This window comes from Salarias fasciatus, chromosome 14 (genome assembly GCF_902148845.1).
Source record: "Salarias fasciatus chromosome 14, fSalaFa1.1, whole genome shotgun sequence".
Taxonomy (NCBI): Eukaryota; Metazoa; Chordata; class Actinopteri; order Blenniiformes; family Blenniidae; genus Salarias; species Salarias fasciatus.
Genome location: NC_043758.1, coordinates 18,098,716 through 18,119,718, shown reverse-complemented (window position 1 = coordinate 18,119,718; position 21,003 = coordinate 18,098,716). Strand labels below are relative to the sequence as shown.

At 44.0% G+C, this 21,003-nt stretch overlaps 1 protein-coding gene across 7 annotated transcripts in view; it reads right to left on the bottom strand.

Annotated features, from left to right (window-relative positions):
* Positions 1-6,086, bottom strand: part of fli1 (Fli-1 proto-oncogene, ETS transcription factor) — a 30,123-nt gene extending 24,037 nt beyond the window's left edge. For 2 of the 7 annotated variants that reach the window (XM_030107946.1, XM_030107950.1), the window contains exons 1-2: positions 5,762-6,086; positions 4,204-4,284 (exon numbers count right to left, since the gene is read on the bottom strand). In XM_030107946.1, the coding sequence (XP_029963806.1) occupies positions 4,204-4,242 (39 nt within the window). In that variant the 5' untranslated portion in view covers positions 4,243-4,284; positions 5,762-6,086. Of the gene's footprint in view, positions 1-16; positions 1,082-4,203; positions 4,285-5,761 lie in introns of those variants that run through there. The other 5 variants (XM_030107949.1, XM_030107944.1, XM_030107948.1 and 2 more) reach the window with 5 other exon arrangements.
* Positions 6,087-21,003: the final 14,917 nt, after the last annotated feature.

Sequence of the window (21,003 nt, the reverse complement as noted above, 5' to 3'; positions counted from 1 at the left end):
CGTTCTCCACCCTTACCTTAATAGTTCCGTCCATTTTGCGCAATTTTCAGCGGACCCCGACAATATCCCAAACATGACACGCTCCTGAATTAATCCCAGTCCCCGGTATGTGGCGGAGAGAAAGAGACACTTTTACGGGATTGGAGTTTTTTCTGTCCTCTAAATTTGGGAAGTGAAGTCACCACTGTTGAGGAGGTTGTGAGAAGGAAGCTGTGTGTCACCGAAAGCCCTGCCTTCAAAAAAGCAGGATACTGTCCGAGAGAGATAAGCAGGGAAAACAATTGAGTGTTCGCTCCGCTGTTATGTTTTTCTGCTCGGAAATATTTACAGGATGGCTGCCTGCGTTGTGCACAGCCATAGCTGCGTATAGCCTGCTCTAGAATAGTGTTGTGTGTTTTGCTTTCCCAGTAATGCCACAGATGGCGTGGAGGGGGGTTTTACTTTTTGTCCGAGTTGTGAATTATTTCTGCACACATTTTGACTACGGCTCTCTGGAACGAGGTTTGCTGTCTTTAAAAGTTACGCGATGGCATGTTTTAGAGCGCTTTTAGTTCACGCCTACACTTCAGACTTTCATCTGGCCATGCCTCCATCCCTCTGTAAATCAGACTATCCGCAGTTTTGTTCTATATTTCACGGTGAAAGTGATACGTTAAATAAACTTTGTCTTTGAATGCGGGCAGATGTGTCTGTGGACGGAGCTCTAAATCAAAACAGGGGAGACATTTGAACACCTATGGCAGAGGTTGCCGCAACCTCCTCTCTCTCTCTCTCTCTCTCTCTCTCTCTCTCTCTCTCCTTTCTCTCTCTTTTTGTTTCAGCTCGCTATGAAGCCTCTGTGAAGTTTTCCTGAGACACCATTAATAAAATCCAAGCATTCAGCTCCTAACCGCACTATAATCTGAGAGTCTGCGCTACACGTGTGCGTCTGCTGCTCCACGCAGGACTGAATGGAGGAAAGCAGCCTTTGCGCACGTGTTGCTATTATCATTTATTTTCTTTTTTATTCTGATTTTGTCTGTCATTGCCAGTGTCTGATTTCTCTCTATACTAACTGCAGAAATGGGCAAGGGAAGAAAAAAAAAAAACTTCCACAAACCCCACCCCCACATAGGTAGACTGCGTCCCCCCTCTCTCCGTCTACTCTATGAAATTGCCCTCATCAATTCAGGAACAATTTGAGAGCAGATGCTGGACGTGGAGCCAGGTCTGAACGTCACCAGACCGATCACACTGCAAAATAGTCTATTCTCACAATTCCATTACTACATTTCGTTTTTTTGTTTTTTTTTTTTTTTTTTTGTAGACAAGTGGAATAAATTGACCACAAGTAGGTAAATTACACTTTGAGGCGTCAAAATGTCTATTGCTCTGATTAACTGTTTAGTTCAACTGCTTAATTAAATTCTTAATTAAAAAAAACATTTCTATGTAGACCAAAATGCTGTCATGAGACATGATGGTTGACACTACTGGATGATTTTTATTTTTTTTATTTATTTTTTTTCCAGTGTTGCTGCGTCTGCAGCCTCAAAGTGGCCAAACAGAGCCTGCGTCGCGGCAGCAGCGCCTTGACAGCAGGGCCGGCCTGTCTGCTCTCGACTTGGGGGTCTGCTGGGGCTGTGGGCCCCCACCCTTGGGACCACCACATCTGGATCCTGCTAAGGGTCAAGGCTTCTCCTGCCTGAGGCCAGTTCAGACTCGTGTAATTAAGGGAGACACCTTGTTTAACTCTTCAGTGGCTGGCTTGGTTTCTTTTTTGTTTTTCTTTACATTCCAGCGTCTGGAGTTTCTGTATCATTTTTATTAGAGGGGGTTTTGGTAATAAAGGAAGAGATTAAAAAAGGGCTTGCGATGTGATTTTGGGTTGATGATGCATCGTTTTGGACTTCAGTAACAGAAAAGCTCAACCTTGAGGTTGTTACTGAGTCATTTTCAAAATGCACAGTTAACATTATTCTAATTTGTTTGAATAATTGGTTTTACATACAGCTTTTTTTTTTTACCGTTCAAGATGAGTGTCATGCTGTAGCAGAGTACCTGTTTTTTTTCAGCACTGCTTATCAGAGCGACTGTGGGGGCAGTATCCACAAAGATCATAATGAATACAGTGGTAACAAACATTTTGGAAGGCCAGTAAACAGATGCAAGTTGGTTTACACAGTGAACCACAGAACATCTGGCTTGACGCTGGAACTAGACAGCCAGACATTTCTCCTTCCACCACGAGCCAGTAGCTCCTCTGTCTCTCCGCTGGGGCAACAAGCCAGAGGTGGGCGGACACCATGGTGCATTTATGTTTAGCAGCCTTTCAGCTGTCCAGCCCATCCTTTCTTCTTCTGCCTATATGGAAATCTCCTTCACAGTCAGATTTAAATTAGCCCAAGTGAGATTTATTTCTTATCTAAAAAGGGGGGGATGAAATTAATTTAGAACATTTTAATAAAGCGCAATAGTATTTATTTTTTTAAAATCAACTTCAGCTGGTCACTCTTGGCTTCTATAAGAAAACCTCATTTGGTTATTTCTAAAGTGGGAAATTGCATCTTGAGTGTTGTGAGAAACTGCAGTGTTATGAAGAAACAGTCTCGGTCCATGTGAGCCCGAGGTTGCTGTTTATTAGACTGCAGACATCTATTCGGATCATTCCTTCTCTCGGGCTAAAAGACAGCCCGAGTCAAAATACTGAGGGCAAAAAAGTGGAGTCTGCAGCGCGCATAAGCACGAACTGTCTGGCCCCTCGCTCCAGGCCATAATTAATTTGAGATTTATTTTTATTGGAGAGTTCCAGTCTCGCCTGGCCTTAACCAAACAAAACCAAATGCTGGGCCGCGGATTCGCTTGAATGGGGGGATATTTCTTTTCAATCTTGAATCGAGGCGTGCCACATTCTGACCAGCATCTCCCTGGATGTCAGAGAGCCAGTGACTGGCACGCACAAACTCATCCTCAATCCACAATGGAGAGAAGAAGAAGAAAAGATACAAACTTTAATCAGACCAAACACATCAAAAATATAATTCATTTTTAACTGTAAATCAGGGAGGCTGAGGGACAGCCACTGTAAAAATGAAGGCGCACTATTAAGAAAAAAAAAACACTCTCTCCGGTGCTCACCTCCTTTTTTTCCTTTTTTTTTATAAAGAACAGAAAGACTCGTTTCAACTCGTATTTTCTCCTCAAACATTCCTTGCTATTCAAGTCTCCCCCAACAAATCAAGAATTGTTCTGAACCCTGAAACGCAGAGTCTCTCTGCAGCGGATGAAAGGAGCCCTTATTCAAAGGGGGAATAAGTCTTCAAAACATTAACAAGTCGCTCTTGGAAAAATACCTTGATTATGAAGATATTGCCATAGCTCCCCTCTGCTGTACAATGGCGCATTTTAATGAGGGACAATCCGAGTCAAGCCCCGACAGAACAAACATTAAGGGATATATATGTGTATATATATATATATATATATATATATATATATATATATATATATATATATATATATATATATATATATATATGCAGTCGTTGTTACATACAGGTATTCATGCTGCGCCATGTGTGAGACGTTTATGTGAAAACCAGATGTGCGCTGTTTGCTTTATTTACATTCTCAGGATCAGCAGAGAGAGAGAGACAGAGAGACAGAGAGAGCGAGAGAGAGAGAGATCAATGAAGGCGATACAGTGACGTCAAACATGATAATGGGCCATAAGTGCCACATTTTCACATTTAAGACCAAAAAAAAAGAGTGAAATTGATCTTGGCACACACTGCAGACCACACCACAGCAACAGTTCAACATAAACACTGTACACATGTAGGTATTTTAAACATCCAGGGAAACAACAAGGTGGCAATTAAAGCCAATAAACCTGTAACTGTAACACCTGTAAACCAGCAGGTGTTTGAATATTGTAGATTTTATTGTTCAAATAGAAAAACAAAGACTATATTTCGTTATGTATACATTTTCTACTTCATAAAATCAAAAATGCATGGCCATCAGGGAACGGAGCTCATTCATCATGCAGATAGAGGAAAATAGTGATTTTTTTTTTTTTTTTTTTTTTTTTTTTTTTTTTGCATTTTTAGTGACGTGGGTGAACCTTTTTGCTTTCTCACTTGATGAAAATAAGACTTCAAATCAAAGCATCCCAGTTTATCAGTCCAACATTACCTGCTGGGAGAGATGGTGGAGTCTTACCTTGACGTAAGACGACGTGTCAGGAACAGTCTGAAACATGTTGGAAAGACAGGCCCAAGGGTGCTGGGTGTCCAATGGGCTCTGGATGGAAAATAAAAAAAAAACACAGCAGAAAGAGTGAGAATGATCAAATTATTTCTTTTTTAAAAACAGGTTTTGTAGATTTTTTTTCCTGTCACACTTGCCATGAACTCCTTGGTATATGTGACCACTTCCACCAAGAGCTAAATAACCCCCTTCTCTCCACCCCATCTGCCTGTAGGTTCATTCATAAAACCCTCATTTTTCAGTGGTGGTCAGCGGCATTAGATCCGGGTGGGTTTTAATTGCCTCTATCCGTACATTTAACAGCACCAATAGATGGAAATTACACCACTGACCTACTGCTAACATGGATGAATTACTCCAAGTCGCCCAATGGGAGCTGGGCAGCAAACAGAAGAAAAAAAAGAACAAGAAGAGGAGAGGGCCCCATCCCAACCCCCATCACGTTTTCCCCTAAAGCTTACCACATATTGAAACACTTTTCGCTTTAATAAGTGCAGCTTACAAAGTCTAGGGTGAAAGGGCACTTAGAGGACGGTGTTTTTAGCCCTTCCCTCTCTCTGCAATTATTAGGAAGGCAATGGCACAGGACATCACAAATGGCTGTTATATAGACTGTGTGATCAAGTATATGAACCTCTATATTGGCGATCCAGGAGGCGCCGTTAAAGTGGAGCATGTCCCAACCAGGCCTCTGGGACATCTCTGTCCCGCTCAGTGGCTTCCAGGCTGTCAATTTCAGGACTATGCGATCATATTGTTTTTAGTGAAACCTTGAAAATAAAAAAAAAGTTCTTGCAGAACTTTAATGACACAACATTTTTTTTTCAGTTGTCCTGGAAAACAGCCCCGTGATAACTCAGCCTATAGGAGCGGGATTATGAACGTGGAGCGGTGAAAGTATTTGTAAGGGACCACTGTTTTTTTTTTCTTTTTTTCTTTTCTATTTTTTCTGTCTTCTCTGCTCCTGCAGGCTAAACGCAGTGCTCGCCTCATAAAGTTCCCCAAATGCATCCAATTTCTACGCGGTAAAAAGAGCATATGATCCCCGCATCTGCAGCCAATTAGGCGGAGGAGGACTGGTGAATAACGGCGTGAACCTTCCTCCCAGACAGCCCCGTGGGCCGGGACCCCTCTAGTGTTACATTTTAAGCATCTTACCTCGCTGTTATCCATCATAAAGGAGAGCCAACTGATTTTCTGCTCATACACCCTCCATTGTTTTTAATACTCCTGTTTTCCCCGATGTTAGAAACTTTCGACTGAAAAATCCTGTATTTACTTTTGCATGGCACGTCTGATGCCGCGAGACAGAAACATGAACGCAAAAGTCAGTCGAAACATTGTTTTTTTTTTTTTTTTGATCGATCGTCTATATTTCTTTGCACCGTGCCAAATAAGCATCAATAAAAAGTGACACAACGCGTCGGTATGATTTACTGTCATGCTGCATGCATGTCTACTTTGCAGCGTGCGTTCGGCGATCGTTGCTTATTTTTTTTCCTCCACTCACCTGTCGTTACAGCTCGATTGATCTGCTTTCCGATCCTCCTTATCTATTATTTTTTCTGTTTGAATCAATCGCTCTTGTCCGTGGAAAAAAAAGCCGTTTTCCCAATGACGATGAAGATGACAGTGAGTTATTTGAAAAGAGGCGAAAAAAGGAGCGCCCGGTGTATGAATGGAAATGCTGCTGTGATGGGAGAGCCGCGACCAATGAGCGGAGAGAGAAAACCTCCCCTCTCCTGCACCGAGAGGCCACTGAACCGTGAAATGAGGGGAGAGCAGAGCGCGCACATTTCTGCGGAATTTATGAAGAAGCGTGCGGATTAGAACAGTTCGGAGAGTTTTACGCACGATAATTAATAATCATCCCGAGGCGCGTCCGAAGGGAGAAGCGCTCCAAGAAAGCCTCAAAACCACCACAAACCTCAAACATTCCTCTTCACACCCGCCTCAATGCTGTCCTCTGCAAGTTTTCCGAAAGATGAGCTGATAAAACAAACAAACAAAAAGGCTTATTTATTAACCACGCGTTTCCGCCAACAAAATGCGCAACTAAAAGCAAAACCTTTTTTTCCTACACATTTATTCGTCACTTGTAAGTTCCACTTAAACCAACTGGCTGTTTTTATATGTGAATCCGACGCACGTTGTTGACGTTTTACTAATTTTAGTCAAAGCTAGATTTATTTTATTACCGTTTGACATCTATGGGGCGGAGTGATACAGCTGTGATGTGGCCAGGTGCGCTCTTTTATCCAATGAGATTCCTCTGTCGGAACTAAATGTTGATTAAACGTGATCAAAAGAAAATACAACCACATCTCCGTGTTATTTCTGAAGAACCTCTTTTAGTCAGGTTTTAACATCTTTTTTAATATAAGGTGCACGCTTATGACGGGAAAGTCAAATATATTAAAAGTAAGGAAAGCTTTGGCTGAGCTTATTTTATACCTCTTCTTATTTAAATTTATTGAAAAAAAATTTGATATTTTACCACACCTGTTCTCTCAGTGATCAATAATTCCGAGTCTCTCTTATTGTCGGTGCAGAAGTTTCTGAGCGGAGAGAAACTCCCGCAGGGATACAATAGTTCCTCTGCAGCGTGCTTTGTCTTTTCCTGCTCACTTGACCCCGATCACTTCACTAACTTCATTTCCTTTACATTGCTGCCCTCATCCTCGCGGAGATTCCCCCTTTCCACCACAAAAGTCGACCAACCGTGGCATTTTACGGCCTCATCAGGCTCGCTATTTCATGCAGAAGCAACCAGTGTGAAGAAGTGGGGTGCAACTTGATGCATTAATGAAGATATAATTTGATGTAATATAGGATCAATAGATGTATATATATTTAATTAATGCTCATCAAACAAACTTTATTTTCAGCCAGTTAAATGTTGGTGTTTTTTCTTTGTTTCACTTAGATGTGTCAAAAAGTAATACTATTTAGTTTTGGGGGTCATCTGGTTAAAAGATCCTCTTTCATCACCGGCTAAACCTTCTGTTTGTTGCAGCGTTTCCTAATGCAATGATTAAGAACAACAACATTGATAATGGTGTTCCCAGCACGAAACAATGGACGGAAATCCCAACATCCGTTTGGCTGAAAAATGGCATTCATGCGCATGCTGTGTTGCCTTCCTCAGGATACAGTAGAAGGAGTTCTTTAACACATTTGAACAGCAACTACTAAATCCTCAACAAAAAAGAAAAAAGAAAAAAAAGGGGGGACGTGAGTTTTATATATTTGATCTTTTTTTATAGTAAATACATAAAGCTTTCTGTGCATTACCAACATATCCGGATTTAACTTAAGGCAGCTTCTGATGAGAAACATAAGACATAAAACCACAAGGTTTATTATACCATCATATTTTAAATCAATTCCGGTTTCTTTAATGATTTTAACCATATAAAATAAGGGTAGTGCAAACAAGGAGACAGTTTAAATTGCCTTGATTAGGTGACTAATAGTGGATAACATGCTGACTGTTTAAACAGCATGTTATCAAGGGTGACTAAATTGACCTGTGATCATTAGCCAAAGGTTTAGGGGTGAAGTGGTTAACCATCTCATCTTGGGTAATATATTAACTTTGAGTCTGGTTGCGAACCTCTCTGTGTAAAGTTTGCATGTTCTTCTCATGCATAAGCTTTCTGCTGATCCTCTCACAGTCAAAAACCATGCATTTAATAAGACTAGTTTGAGTGTGTGTGGTTGTCTTTCTTTGAGCAGTGACCTGGCAACCTGTCCTTCGCCCCTTTAGCTGGAACTGACTCCAGCTCCTCCAGGTGTGGATTATAGACTCCATGTTTGAAAGATGGATGGATGGATGGATGGAAATCTTTTGATCAGTCACTGATTGTTTGCTCCTGTGTGGCAACGCCCTCCCTTGTGTTTTCACAGGAGGTTAAATATACCTGCACAAGCCTCGGATTCCCCGTCTGAATCATCGATGACTCACACAAACATCCTGATAGTTTTTTCGTGCCATGATGTTCTTTCAGAACTGTTCAACATGCATGCGTTCCGATGGAAGAATCCTCCCTGTGTGCAGATGTAATCCCTCCCTGCAGTGGTGCCAAACAATCTGCCATCAGTACTCGACCACATACAGTTCAACTGCCAGTCTCTCCTCACTGGTATGCTAACATTTCAGAGTGCCCTCTCCGGGGATTGGAGCAAAAGAGAAAAAAGGCTTGTATTTGAGAAGATGTGGGCAACCTACAGACATCAGTGATTACATCGCTCGGAGTAAATGAAGCTCCCTACTCTGAACTGTAATGAGTTATTTATTTAGTTGAAGGGGCTACTGAGAGATGATCTGGAGATGGAGATTGGTCCCATTCTCAACTCCCCCCATTTTTCACTCCTCAGGGAGGCAGAAAATGGCAGTATGGCACCAGGGAAGGCAGGGCAGAGTATCAAATCTTTTCACGCAAGCCTCCAGGCAGTTATGACCAGCCTCAGACACCAATATAAGCAAAGGGCTCATGTTCAAACGGGTGGGAGTAATCTCACCTTGCAAACTGTGTCATTTCTATGTACTGGATTACAGTTTGAATGATTTAAGAGAGGCTGAATTGAAGAATGTGATTGCAGGAAGTTCCTAAACCAATGTGAGTTTGGCCTATAACATATTGCAGAAATATCGACGTAAAGCCTTTTAGATTGCCTGGAACAAGTTTTAAAGTGTTTTCAAGATGAGAGGTTAAGTCCACAAGAATGTAGAATGGCATGATTCAAAGAACCATATCAAAGGTAACTCTGTGGATTCAAAAAGTTCCACACAAAGCAGGGGGCAGACAGCCGCTCACTCCTGTGTGCTGTGATAATTGCCGAGGGGAAGTATTAAATTAAAGCAAGGCAGTCGTTTTATGAGGCAACATTTATGAAGGTAATAGCATCCCTATAAATTAACGACCTCCCAATGCCTCCCAATGTGTTGCCACTCATCAGGTCCAGAGCACGCCACTGATATGTCCACCGCATGACCTCATGTGGTATTTTTACCTTCGGGGGGAAATCAGGCTGAGATGAGGCCCGTCGGAAAGGGCATGTGGTGTTAAGACAAAGTGTTGTGTTTACAATACAATTGGCTCAAGTATGGATGTAATTGAATGGAAAACAAATAAAAGATGCTTCTTTTAGCCTCTGTGTTATTTTCTGTATTTTGGACTGTCTTGATTTATATATCTACACTGTTTAAATTCAATTTATTTTCTAACCCTTACCCTAACATTGTAAATTGCTGGTGTTTTCTTATGGTATGTACATGGATCATCCAGACCACCTTTCTGGTGTCAGCTCTGCTCTAAGCATGTGGGCACGCCCTGCCATCGGTCCAGAACGGGCATGTGAAACCAAGATACTCCCTTCATATTTTAAATCAGTCTCTTTTTTGCCAAGAGGTAGTCAACACGACAAGAACAACAGGAGGCTGAAATAAAGCCCTTAAAAGTGAGTGGAAAAAAAGAAAAGGAAGGCGAGCAGGAGCAGGAGGAAAGCAGCGCCGTTCAGAGAGCCTAAATCATCCCTCGAACTATAAATCCACTGACCACTCATCATTCAACAGCATTTTAAAAAGCCCTTAAAGAAAAACACAGGGTGAAATGAATATGCTGTCACCTCTCATTTGGGTCTGGCCTGCTGGCTCAATAAGAAAAGTGTTGTTCCCTGGAAGGTTGCTTGCCTGAGCGGAGCTCTCAGGTTTAGGGTTTACCCCTGTCCCGCATTCTCAAGGCTTTTTACTTTGAGGCTCGGAGTCTCTGTCTCTCTGCCTCCCTCTCTCTCTCTCTTTCCTCCCCCCACGTCCCCCCAGACATGTCTGACAGGCTGAACTCGATGTGGGCTGCTCACCAGACTACAAAATCATTCATCTGTGCCTCCAGACGGTCAAATCTGGATCTAATAAAGTGAGCCTGCCTATTGATCCTATTCATAGAGGAGAGCAGTGCCAACTTCCACCACTTGAGGGCTCTCTGGCTCAAGCCTGAGGTGGCCCATTGGAAAGTTTGTGTCTCTTTTGTGGGTGATGGGGGCTGTGGGCAGTGCAGTGAATGACTTTTTCAACAAATATGCTGAGGTGGTATTTAGGATTACTACATAAAGGTTGATTTCTTAGTGCTGAACATGAACTAGTCACCCAGTAAATAGATTTAACACAAGGTGAAGACACCTTTAACACAAGATGGTCACTTACTATTCTGCATTGTTGTGATCTGTCAAAAAAACACCATTAAAGGCCTTCAGGCCAAATATAATCGCAGCTCACACCCTTTTCACCTGTGGCACAAACAAACATGGCAGACAGGACCCACGCTCCTGCTGCGTGTTGACGCCGTGCCAGCCAGATGAGGGCAGGAGGCCGTTAAACTGCAGTGAGTAAGGAGAAACAAAGGCATGGGCCATCAAAACAACACAGGAAAAACATCCTGACACACGTTGGAGGAGAGCGTGAAAGAATGAAAGAGCACAGGGAGCGAGAATGACTCACTTTTAGGGCTGTGTTTATGTGTGGGTGAGGGCACTACCCCAAACGCCTAGGCAAACCACAGCATTCCAGGTCGGGTCTTAAAGAGACAGAGCCACGCAGTCATCGTGGGTATCAGGGGAGTAAAGCGTTAACACATGGCCCGGGCTATTCCAGACAGCTGGTGGAGCACACAGGAGCCAGTAGGTGGCCGTGCCAGCCTGAGGATGGCATTCAGACTGGAGACTGGGCACCTCAGACTCCATGAAAAGTTACACTTTGAGGTAAAGAAGGACTTGAATTTGATGTTGGAGTCAATTAAGTTCTAATTTTTAATATTAAGAATCCTGATAAAATTCAAACAGACTTGCAGTTTATTTCTGCCGCTGCTGGAAACCAGTCAGACCTCAAACTGGATCTGCGTTTCAGAGATTTGATGATAGAGGGCACAGTTGAGCTGTGCACGGAGTGCGAGGAGGAACTGCAGGCAGTCAGATTACACCTCTATGCAAATTGCAAACCTTGGAGTTTAGCAGTGCTGAAAACCTGCATAAATTTGTGTTTGTGTTCGGTTAACTTTCACACTTCACCTCAGCTCCCAAAGGTAAACAAAATAATTGTCTCCTCAACTTTCCCACGAGGTCAGCCGAGGTGGATTCCTGGATCTGGTTTATAGTTTCAGTTAAACTTCTCTTCAACTTGACAAAGGAGAACACACAGTTCAACAATTCATAGTAAAAGCCTTTTCCATTCGAAGACAGGCTGCAGAGCGGCTGAACAGTCTGAGAGATGACAGGCCCAGATTGCATGAAGAGGAAGAAGAACAAACTGCAGAAAAAAAAAAAGCTTGCTGCTAGGAAGAGCACAGCCGAAGACGAGAACTAGAGAATGAGAAAACGAGAGAGTTGTGTAGGTGTGAGGAGGGAGGTGAGAGCTGAGGATGGCGGTAGCGTTGTGTTGACAATCAGTTTGTTTTAACAGAGTGGGGGAGGCTGGCGGGAGGGAAGAGAAAGTGTAAGGAGGGTGTAGCGTAGAGAGAAGGGGGTTCTCAGAGAGGATGAGAGGATGCAGAATAGGAAATGAATGGAAGCGAGGGGCAAAAACGAGAAACAGCCTGTTTCCTCGCCGAAAATCCAGCTCACAATATGGACTTAACATCCTAAAACCATCAGCAGAGCTCTAAAAATAACCCTCTTTTTCTGCACACTAAGCGCTGGGTGAGTGGGGTGGCGGTGGCCGGCAGTGGGGAGTGGAGCTCAGAGTGTGTGAGGAGCTGAAGAGAAACAAAGAAAGGGTGAAGTACCAGAGAGGTGGGCTCCAGAAGAGAGACAGACTGAGAGCGATCAGACAGGTGGGAGTCAGAGAGTAAAAGTGAAAGAGAGAAAACCCCAAACCAGATCTGATCTTTAAAAAAAACCTCTTTCATAACTTTCCTTGCGTTAACCTTTTCTTGCTCTGCAAATATTCATTTGTAAAAATAAATATAATTAACCTATTTTCCTCGTTTAGAAGTCGAAATGAATACAATCATTTTTACAGCATCTGCAGTTACATAAACAACAACAACAAAAAACCCTAAAATACTAGAATTACTCCTTTTCTAAAAGAATACACACATGATGACGTCCTGAAGAGACTGAAATCGACACAACGCAACACATCTTACCTCAAATATCCACAAATATAAATTGTCTCTCAGTTGTGTGTAACTTGTATCTGTAGCATCATGTGAGTGAGCCTGACCAGACACCGGCAACACTGGCAAGATAAAACAATCCCTTGAATCTGTGTTTGGTTTTGTTCGGTGGAGAAGTGAAGGATGGGAAACACATGCATGGTTTTGTGCTTCTGCCCACTTGGATATTGGTCAGATGTATTTTTAGCAACAGTTGTTCAGGACACAGCAGATTTCAGTGCATCTTTGACCAATTGTGTGAAATTGATGAAAGATTTGATAACTTGAGAAATTCAGAGCAAGAAAATCATAGTAGCCTGGGTTTGATGGGAGCCAAATCCAGTTTACTGCGGATTAGTGGAGGATACGGCCTGGAACGGCCGGCCGTCCATCACAGGGAAAACGCACTTAGACAGACAGCCATACACCCACACACACACCCACACACTCACATTTTCACCCAGGGGTAATTTAGGTCACCAATTAACCTCACGTGCATGTTTTTGGATTGTGGGAGGAAACCCGCGCACACTCAAACGCCACACAGAGAAGCCTCAGGTGGTAGATAAACCCGGACCTTCTCAAAGGAGAAAGCGCGAACCACACACAAATAAATAAATAAATAAAGTGTCTGTGTGTGCGAGACAGAGAAGTACCAGTTTACACTTTAACATCCTCCCCAAGAAGGTATACTAATATATATTTGTGCACACAGCTGCCTACAGTGTCACAAAACTTGAGTGTTAGCGAGATTAAAATCAGCAGATTTCAGATTAATTCCACAAAAAAATGCCTACAAGTGATCCCAATCTGCAGGCAGGGGGATGAAGGTGAAGTGCCTCACACAGGGAGTTGGGGCAGACTGAAGACACAACACAGACTCCACTGAGAAGCAGCCAGTGACAAGCAGCCCCTTCTTCCCTCTCATCGCCCTGATAAGCCCTCCTCTGCAGCCTGAGCCACACCTCGTCACGGAGTGAGTGAACTGAGCGGAGCCGACAGCAGCACCACTGGCACTGATGTTTTTATCAGTGTGAACACAGCGTTGATGTAGTCGAGCTAATGATGCCCCTGTCTCATGGAAAGTGCCTGAAAAACACCCAGGCAGAGAGTCGGCTCGATGGAGTGCTTTACAGAGGGTGAAGCGATAGAACTGTGAATGAAGAAGAAGAATGAAACATGTTGACACCACATGTAGCCATTCACATGGCCGTTCAGTCTGTCTGCCTGTTCTAAATATACTGTGAGGTCCTTCTCTTATCTCTGCAGTAATAACAGCAACACACGTATGGAAATAAACACAGAGGCACGCACACACTTCCCTGCGGGACTGGTGTGGGGTCTTCCCATTGACGTAACGCGCTTCCTAGACCCTTACTGTAACTGCACCCATCACATCTGAGTGTCTCACGCCTTCAAATACGTGTCAATGCTCAAAACTCTGAGACTCTCAAGTATAGTTCTCACCCAGTTTAAAAAAAAAAATTCCCAGACATTTCACTGTGCCTGTCTGAGTTGTCTTAAACCAGGTTAGGCTTCAGTGGCTTTCACAGAACGTAGGATTATTAATGAGAATACCAGTTGACTGAGGTAAGTCATTAAAATTTCGTCCAGCCTGACTCCCTCCTCCTTTGCTGTACTCAAGTCAGAAATCTCAACCCTCGACATGCAAGTTTCTGTTTTTCTTGCAGCACTAAACACTTTTTCCCCCGCTCCCATGTTCTCTTTCTGTCCCTCAGTCTTCCCCCCTCTCCCCATCTGTCTCGCTGATTGCTCTCCCTCTACGTGCCTCCCAGGCCTGCCTCTCCACCTCTCCTCTCGCCCCAGCCTTCTCTCACTTCTCTAATGAGCGTGTGTGTTACACAGGCATTCAGAAAGACCTCCTCTGCTAATTACATGACAAGCATCTTGCTCTGGGACACTAATGAAGAGGAATAGCGAGCTGGAGACGCCACTGGAGTGGTGCTGATGTGTGTTTGTGCGATGGTGGGAGAAAAAGGGAGGGAGTGGGAGGGGTGGGGGGGGGGGGGGGGGGTCACGCTCACAACTGGGTGTGGTGTCTGCGTGTGTGTCTGAGTGTGTGTGTGTGTATGTGTATTTTTTCGGAGGAGGGGTGAGGAGAGGGGAGGAGGGGGGTATTCTGGCGCCAGGCCATACGCTTATCAACCGGGGCAAGCTGGACTTAGCATCTAGTTCTCTCCCTCCATCCCCTGACTGCTTTTTCCTCTCATCCCACTACACTGTCAGTTTTTTTTTCTTCCTTTTTCAAAAGTTCAGTGCGAGGGTGAAACATCAGTGCCGTTTTAAAAGTATCTGCATTTACAGTTATTAGAGACGGTATGAGCTCAGAAAAGCTTTGAAGTGTGATGCAAATTACATGCAAATACATGTTCTGTCACTTCTCACTGTACTGGAGTTTTGCTGGAGAATCCGAAATGGGTCCACTTCACTATAGTATCACTTGGGTGTGATTTTAATTAATTGATGACAATATTGACAGACAGAAGTCAAAGAAATCCCCCCAAAATACTGATGCACATGCATAACCTACAGATAAACCCAAAGAGACGGAGACAAGAAGAGGAGGGAAGGAGAGCGACCTAGGCAGAAATCCAGCGACTCAGCATGTGATTTGGAGGAACTCGCTCTGTCAAGAGGCACACTCGAACAGAAGATCGCTGTCCTGTACCATCCCTCGTGAAACGCTTGAGAAACACAAACCATCTGGAGGCTGCGGCGCGCACTCTCAACCCATCAAATATTGAGGATGTTTGTCTGATTTACAGAGCCCATTTAGAACTGTTTGGACAACTTGGCTGAGGGATTGGTGCTTTAATTAAAAATAATATCAAGAGCTAATATTGCCCCCAAGACCTTTGCCTCACAGTCAACATTGCAACAAAGTCATGGTTCTGTGGGCTGGGGTGAGAGTCTCGACCACAAACACGTCTAAATGAACACAGTCAGGCCTGATACAAAGGCTTCTCCGTCTTCCTGATTTCACTGAGGTTGCTGCCTCGTTTTCCCCCTCTTTCCTCTCTGCCTATGCCAATAGCAGCGCCGGCTGTTTGAGGCTCAAGCCCACCGCGGCGATGGCATATTGATACTGTCATAAAATATTACATCCTCACTTTAGTCATTAGAAATGGGCTTTAATCTAAAAATATCACGGGCAGGGAATAAAACAGAGTTTTCAGCGGCAGAAAGATTAGGCCTTTACTCCTCTCACTGAGCACCACGGCGCGGAAACACTGAGGCCCAAAATAGATGTTCTCCTCATAAAGGGCTCCTTCTTTGTAGTCGGCATACAGCAACAACATCTGCAGGGCAGTTTCTATGGGGGGAACAGATTCGGGCAGGCTATCAAAGAGTGAGGCGATCTCCTGTGAGAAGCGGTGGGTGGAGGACTTCCATATTCGCTCTCTCTCTGTCTTTTTTTTTCTTCCCTCCTCCTCTCTGGCGCTCTTTCCCTTTATCTCCTGCTTCCAAAAAATCTGTGGCAATCAGGACGATGCTAATAAAAGACCATTAATATCACCTGTCAGCGCTATCTTTGGAAGATCCAAAATGAGAAAATGAGACGAAAGTATTCGCAGTCTGGAGCTGCTCAACAAGATGTAGGGTACCGGTGGAGGACAGGCAGCCGCGCGGTTCGGTCCGCCGATCTAAATAAAGCAAGGACTGAAATTCATCAAGACAACAAAGGAGTCGAGAAACAGTTCCATACACTGCGACTTAGAGGAAAATCTAAGTTTAAAGTTTGAGGATCTTGGTGGACTTGGTTAAGCTTTGGTTGGTGTATTTATATGTATTTTTGTATTTTGCTTTGAATCTGACAGTGCAGTAGGACTGTGACATCCACACAGATGTTTACTGTAAAAATATGACCGCGACATGACTCTTTATCTGTTAAGGTGTAACAAATAATCCCTTTCAGGGTTTATGGTGACGATTTTAACTTCCCATGGTTAAAGTTGAGGAATGTGGCTGTCAGGTAGGAGAAATTAAAGTACGGAGGACAATTAATCTGTGTCGAGATTTGAACCTTTTTCTTTTTTAATCTTCAGACGAAAGTGACCTGATGCAGGTCTATTTCTGAGTTTATGTAGATGCGAGAGTAGCTTTTACTAAGAGAGTATTAGTGAAGGCAGTAAAACCCCTGCAGGTATCCTGACTGACGGCGTTTTACGGGCCGAGACAGCGAGCCGTTCACTATCTGTTTAATGTAAAACATGAGCGCGGCCGCCAGGCCGACGGGTGGACGGGGGGGAGCTCTGAACGGAAAAAGATGGCACCGCGGTAATGGGAAGGTGAAAGGCGAGGGGCAACGTGATGATAGTGGCTTCATGCGGAGCAGGAGTGTATCGAGGGCCTCGCCTTTGAACTGGTGAGCCGGCTAATTGAAACAGCATTGCCGGGTTCGGCGGCCGAAGATCTGGATCGCATTCATCCTGGCTCTGATTCAATTTGGTCTCATCGCAGGGGCGCGTCCCGTGCTTCTCTCTCCACATGGCAATAAGTCATACCCTCGCCTTTTGCCCTCGACGTGTTGCCCATCTGTGTCCCCCTGGGGCCCGAGGGGGCTGCTGAGGCCCACATAACGCAGAGGGATTCAGATGAGGTCTTGAGAAAATGCAGGCTGCCTGCCACTGAGCCCCTTATGGTACTTCTTCACGCCTCTCACCTTGGACTTGACCCCCAGTCTCACACACACACACACACACACACACACACACACACACACACACACACACACACACACACATGCTCACACACCTCTTTACTCCAGACTCAAGATTTACTGGTAAGAGCAGTGGCTGTCAGGAGGTTTGAACCGTGCACTTTCTAATTCAAACAAATGTTGAGCCAGGGTCAGAGAATTATCATGGAGGCACAAGGTGTTTCAGATGACTCGCAAGTGTTGACTGTTAGGCTGATAGAGTGGGAAAAGATCAGAGAGAGAGAGAGGGCGAGAGAGACGACGTCCCACGTTGTTTGGAGCTCATGAGCTCGCGACGTGCAAATAAATAAACAAATAAAGCGATAAATAGGCAAATAGATAAGCCTCTCTGCTCTTATCACAAACCTCCATCAGAGCAAGTGGGTGTAAGTCTTACTTTGAACTTCTCATTTCGCAGAAGAGTGGTCAACATTTCTGTCACAGCTTTAATCAGTGTCCCACATGCTCATGATCAGGAGGCTGAAGGAGGGATGATAGTCCAGCCATGTACAGTAAATAAATATGCAGCGGCAGATGCCTCTGAGGTGCACTCAGGTAAGACCTGAGATAAACTGATTTGACAGTCCCTTTATTTCACATTTCGGATATTTACCATGCGTCACAACACAACTGATTACCTGGAGGACGAGGACACAAGTACAAAATATCAAACATCAGGATTTGAGTTGCAGAAATGTGGGATCCATGTTTTGAGCAAACTTCTCACAAATTATTTTCAGCATTTTTACCTCTGCAAAAGGTTGCTATTGGCAGTTTGTTTGAAGGTGTATATATTTAAAGTTTTGTTTATTAATTGAGTCAAATCATGTCAAACATTTACAGAAATCATGTTTTGGTGAATTGTTTACGTCTGTATGACAAATATTTGCACATTGCATAAGCTGTATGTATGTGAGGCACGCACACACTCATGCAATAGTACTTTTTGTGCCACACATACAGTTCTTCTGCACTAAACGTGTGAAAAGTCATGCTTGAGTTTTATGATGTAATTTGCATTAAACATATGAATCTTAAAGGGGAACGGTCGTTTTTACAATCTGGACCTTATTTCACATTCGTCACAACAACATTTACTCACCCGTTTGACTTTCGTGTGATTTGCAGTTGGTTCGGAGATAATTAGATGCTCCCATATCCATATAACGGCAGCGGGCGGGGCACCGACATGCAGCCGTTACAGACGCTCTTTTCTCTTATGTTTGCTGTGGGGTGGTAGATACATGTACATTTATTAAGTCAGCATCACTTAGCGCTATTGGGAAGTCTGTAAAGCGGCTAGATTGAGCAAATCTCCAGGAACTCTGAAGCGATGATGTCATCACACTGCGCCGTGGCGCACTGTGTTTGTTTACATGGAAGTAGCGTCTCTGCTCTGCAGTCAGACCACGGCATCTCGATCGGCTTTTTTAGGCAGTCAGAGTTTATTTTCAGCTGGTTGTAACTTTGGTACAATGGTCTGAGTGTGCATATATCCTGCTGTGAAAGTAAAATGACCAGCTGGACGTCACTGAGCTCACAGGCTCCCACTTCGTGACCGGGATTTATTGAAGCTATGGCTAATAGCGCTCAACACGGACCCCAGCATCAAAGTTCCAACTTTACCACATTTGGATTATCGGGTGTGCAGACATTAGTAAAGAAAAAAATGAATAGCGTTAGCATCTTGTTACCTCGACCTGTCCTCCTCCTGCAGCCGCTGGAATGGCATTCTTTTTGAGATTAATTCTCTGGATCTTCTGGCCTTCATTTCTTTCCTGAACTGGGAAGAAGTCCTCCGATGTGAAGTGGGCACTGCACACCCGATAATCCAAATGTGGTAAAGTTGGAACTTTGATGCTGGGGTCCGTGTTGAGCGCTATTAGCCATAGCTTCAATAAATCCCGGTCACGCAGTGGGAGCCTGTGAGCTCAGTGACGTCCAGCTGGTCATTTCACTTTCACAGCCAGGATATATGCACACTGGAACCATTGTACCAAAGTTACAACCAGCTGAAAATAAACTCTGACTGCCTAAAAAAGCCGATCGAGATGCCGTGGTCTGACTGCAGAGCAGAGACGCTACTTCCATGTAAACAAACACAGTGCGCCACGGCGCAGTGTGATGACATCATCGCTTCAGAGTTCCTGGAGATTTGCTCAATCTAGCCGCTTTACAGACTTCCCAATAGCGCTAAGTGATGCTGACTTAATAAATGTACATGTATCTACCACACCACAACAAACATAAGAGAAAAGAGCGTCTGTAACGGCTGCATGTCGGTGCCCCGCCCGCTGCCGTTATATGGATATGGGAGCATCTCATTATCTCCGAACCAACTGCAAATCACACGAAAGTCAAACGGGTGCGTAAATGTTGTTGTGACGAATGTGAAATAAGGTCCAGATTGTAAAAACGACCGTTCCCCTTTAACAAAGTGGCTCTAAAGCCCCAAAGGGAGCAAGCTACAGTAAAATAAATAAATAAATACATGAATAAATTATTACAAATAAAAATGGGATAAAATGTCTGAACTGACAGGGTTTGGGAATATGACTGCCATGTGTGCCACAGTGGGAACATTGTAAGGAAGTTTAATATCGACTGTCTTTATGAATCTACCTGTGAGCCTCAGCCGCATGTGGAGTCCAGAGACCGTGTGCAGGGGAAACATGGGATTTGGAGAGGATCACCGTGCGATTGAGGGAGGGACTAAAAGTGTGCATAATATTCCTTCCTCTGTGGAAGTCGCTCCGAGCAGGTATCCAGCATCTGTGCAGTTCACCGCTGAGCTGTCACACTCAGCTGTCCGGCGCTTCCACTTTCCTCAAACTTCTCCCGCCGCGGACGGTAAGTGCCAAGTTTCTCCTCCTGAAATAACTTTAAACCCAGAGTAGGAATGAGCTTCAGATGATCGGAACTCGATCGATTTGCCAAAGGTGCAAAACGTTTTGCTGCAAAGTTTCCTCTTTTTTTTTTTTTTTTTTTTGCCAATAATTCTTTCGATCTTGGAGCGCACTTTTTTTTTTAATCGAGACGCGCTCCCATCACTTCATCCACCTCTGCTGATTTTTACGCGCAAAATTTCCTTTAAGCTATTTCTTGTTTTTAATATAACGTCAGCTAAGTAATTTCCTTCTCATTATGCCTTTAATCTCACCTCAAACTATGATCTATTTCTGTGCCAACGTAAATCATTTCAGCTATAAATGCATTACCCAGCACTTTAAAAAAAAAAAGTATTATTATTTTTAACAACCAAATTAGTGACATTTAAGTGAAAGAATCTGGGGAAAGGTAGAGCGCGTGTTTGAATGACAGGACTGATTTGAGCTCCATTCACTCTCTGTATGGGGACGTTTTTGCATGAAACAAAAAATCATCTGAATGTTTTTGAGCAGAGGAACATCTGCAAGCATTGAGCGCTGGCACATCTTCCAGCTGCAGTCTGTCAGCAGCTGCCACCAGCTAGATATGCCAATTGCTTAACATATGAATGAATGTGAGGGGGATGGGACGAGCATCATGGCACATGCCACTGCCCATATATACACCCCGTCTCCCCTTCCTATGTGGACCCCCCCCCCCCCCCCCCCCCCCCCCCCCCCCCCCCCCCCAGTTTTCAGTCTCTTTTGTTGATGCTGCTCCAAGCAAACAATGTTAAGTGATAAGCAAAGTGTGCAGGGGTGGGAGGAGGGAGGTGGAGGGAAAGGAAGGAAAAGAGGAGGAAGAAGGGAGACAGATGAAAAGAGGAGGGTGAAACGTAATGGAGAGAGAGAGAGAGAGAGAGAGAGAGAGAGAGAGAGAGAGAGAGAGAGAGAGAGCTGGGATAGAAATGTTGCCTGGAGGCATTTTCTTAATTTGATCCAAAATTATTAGATT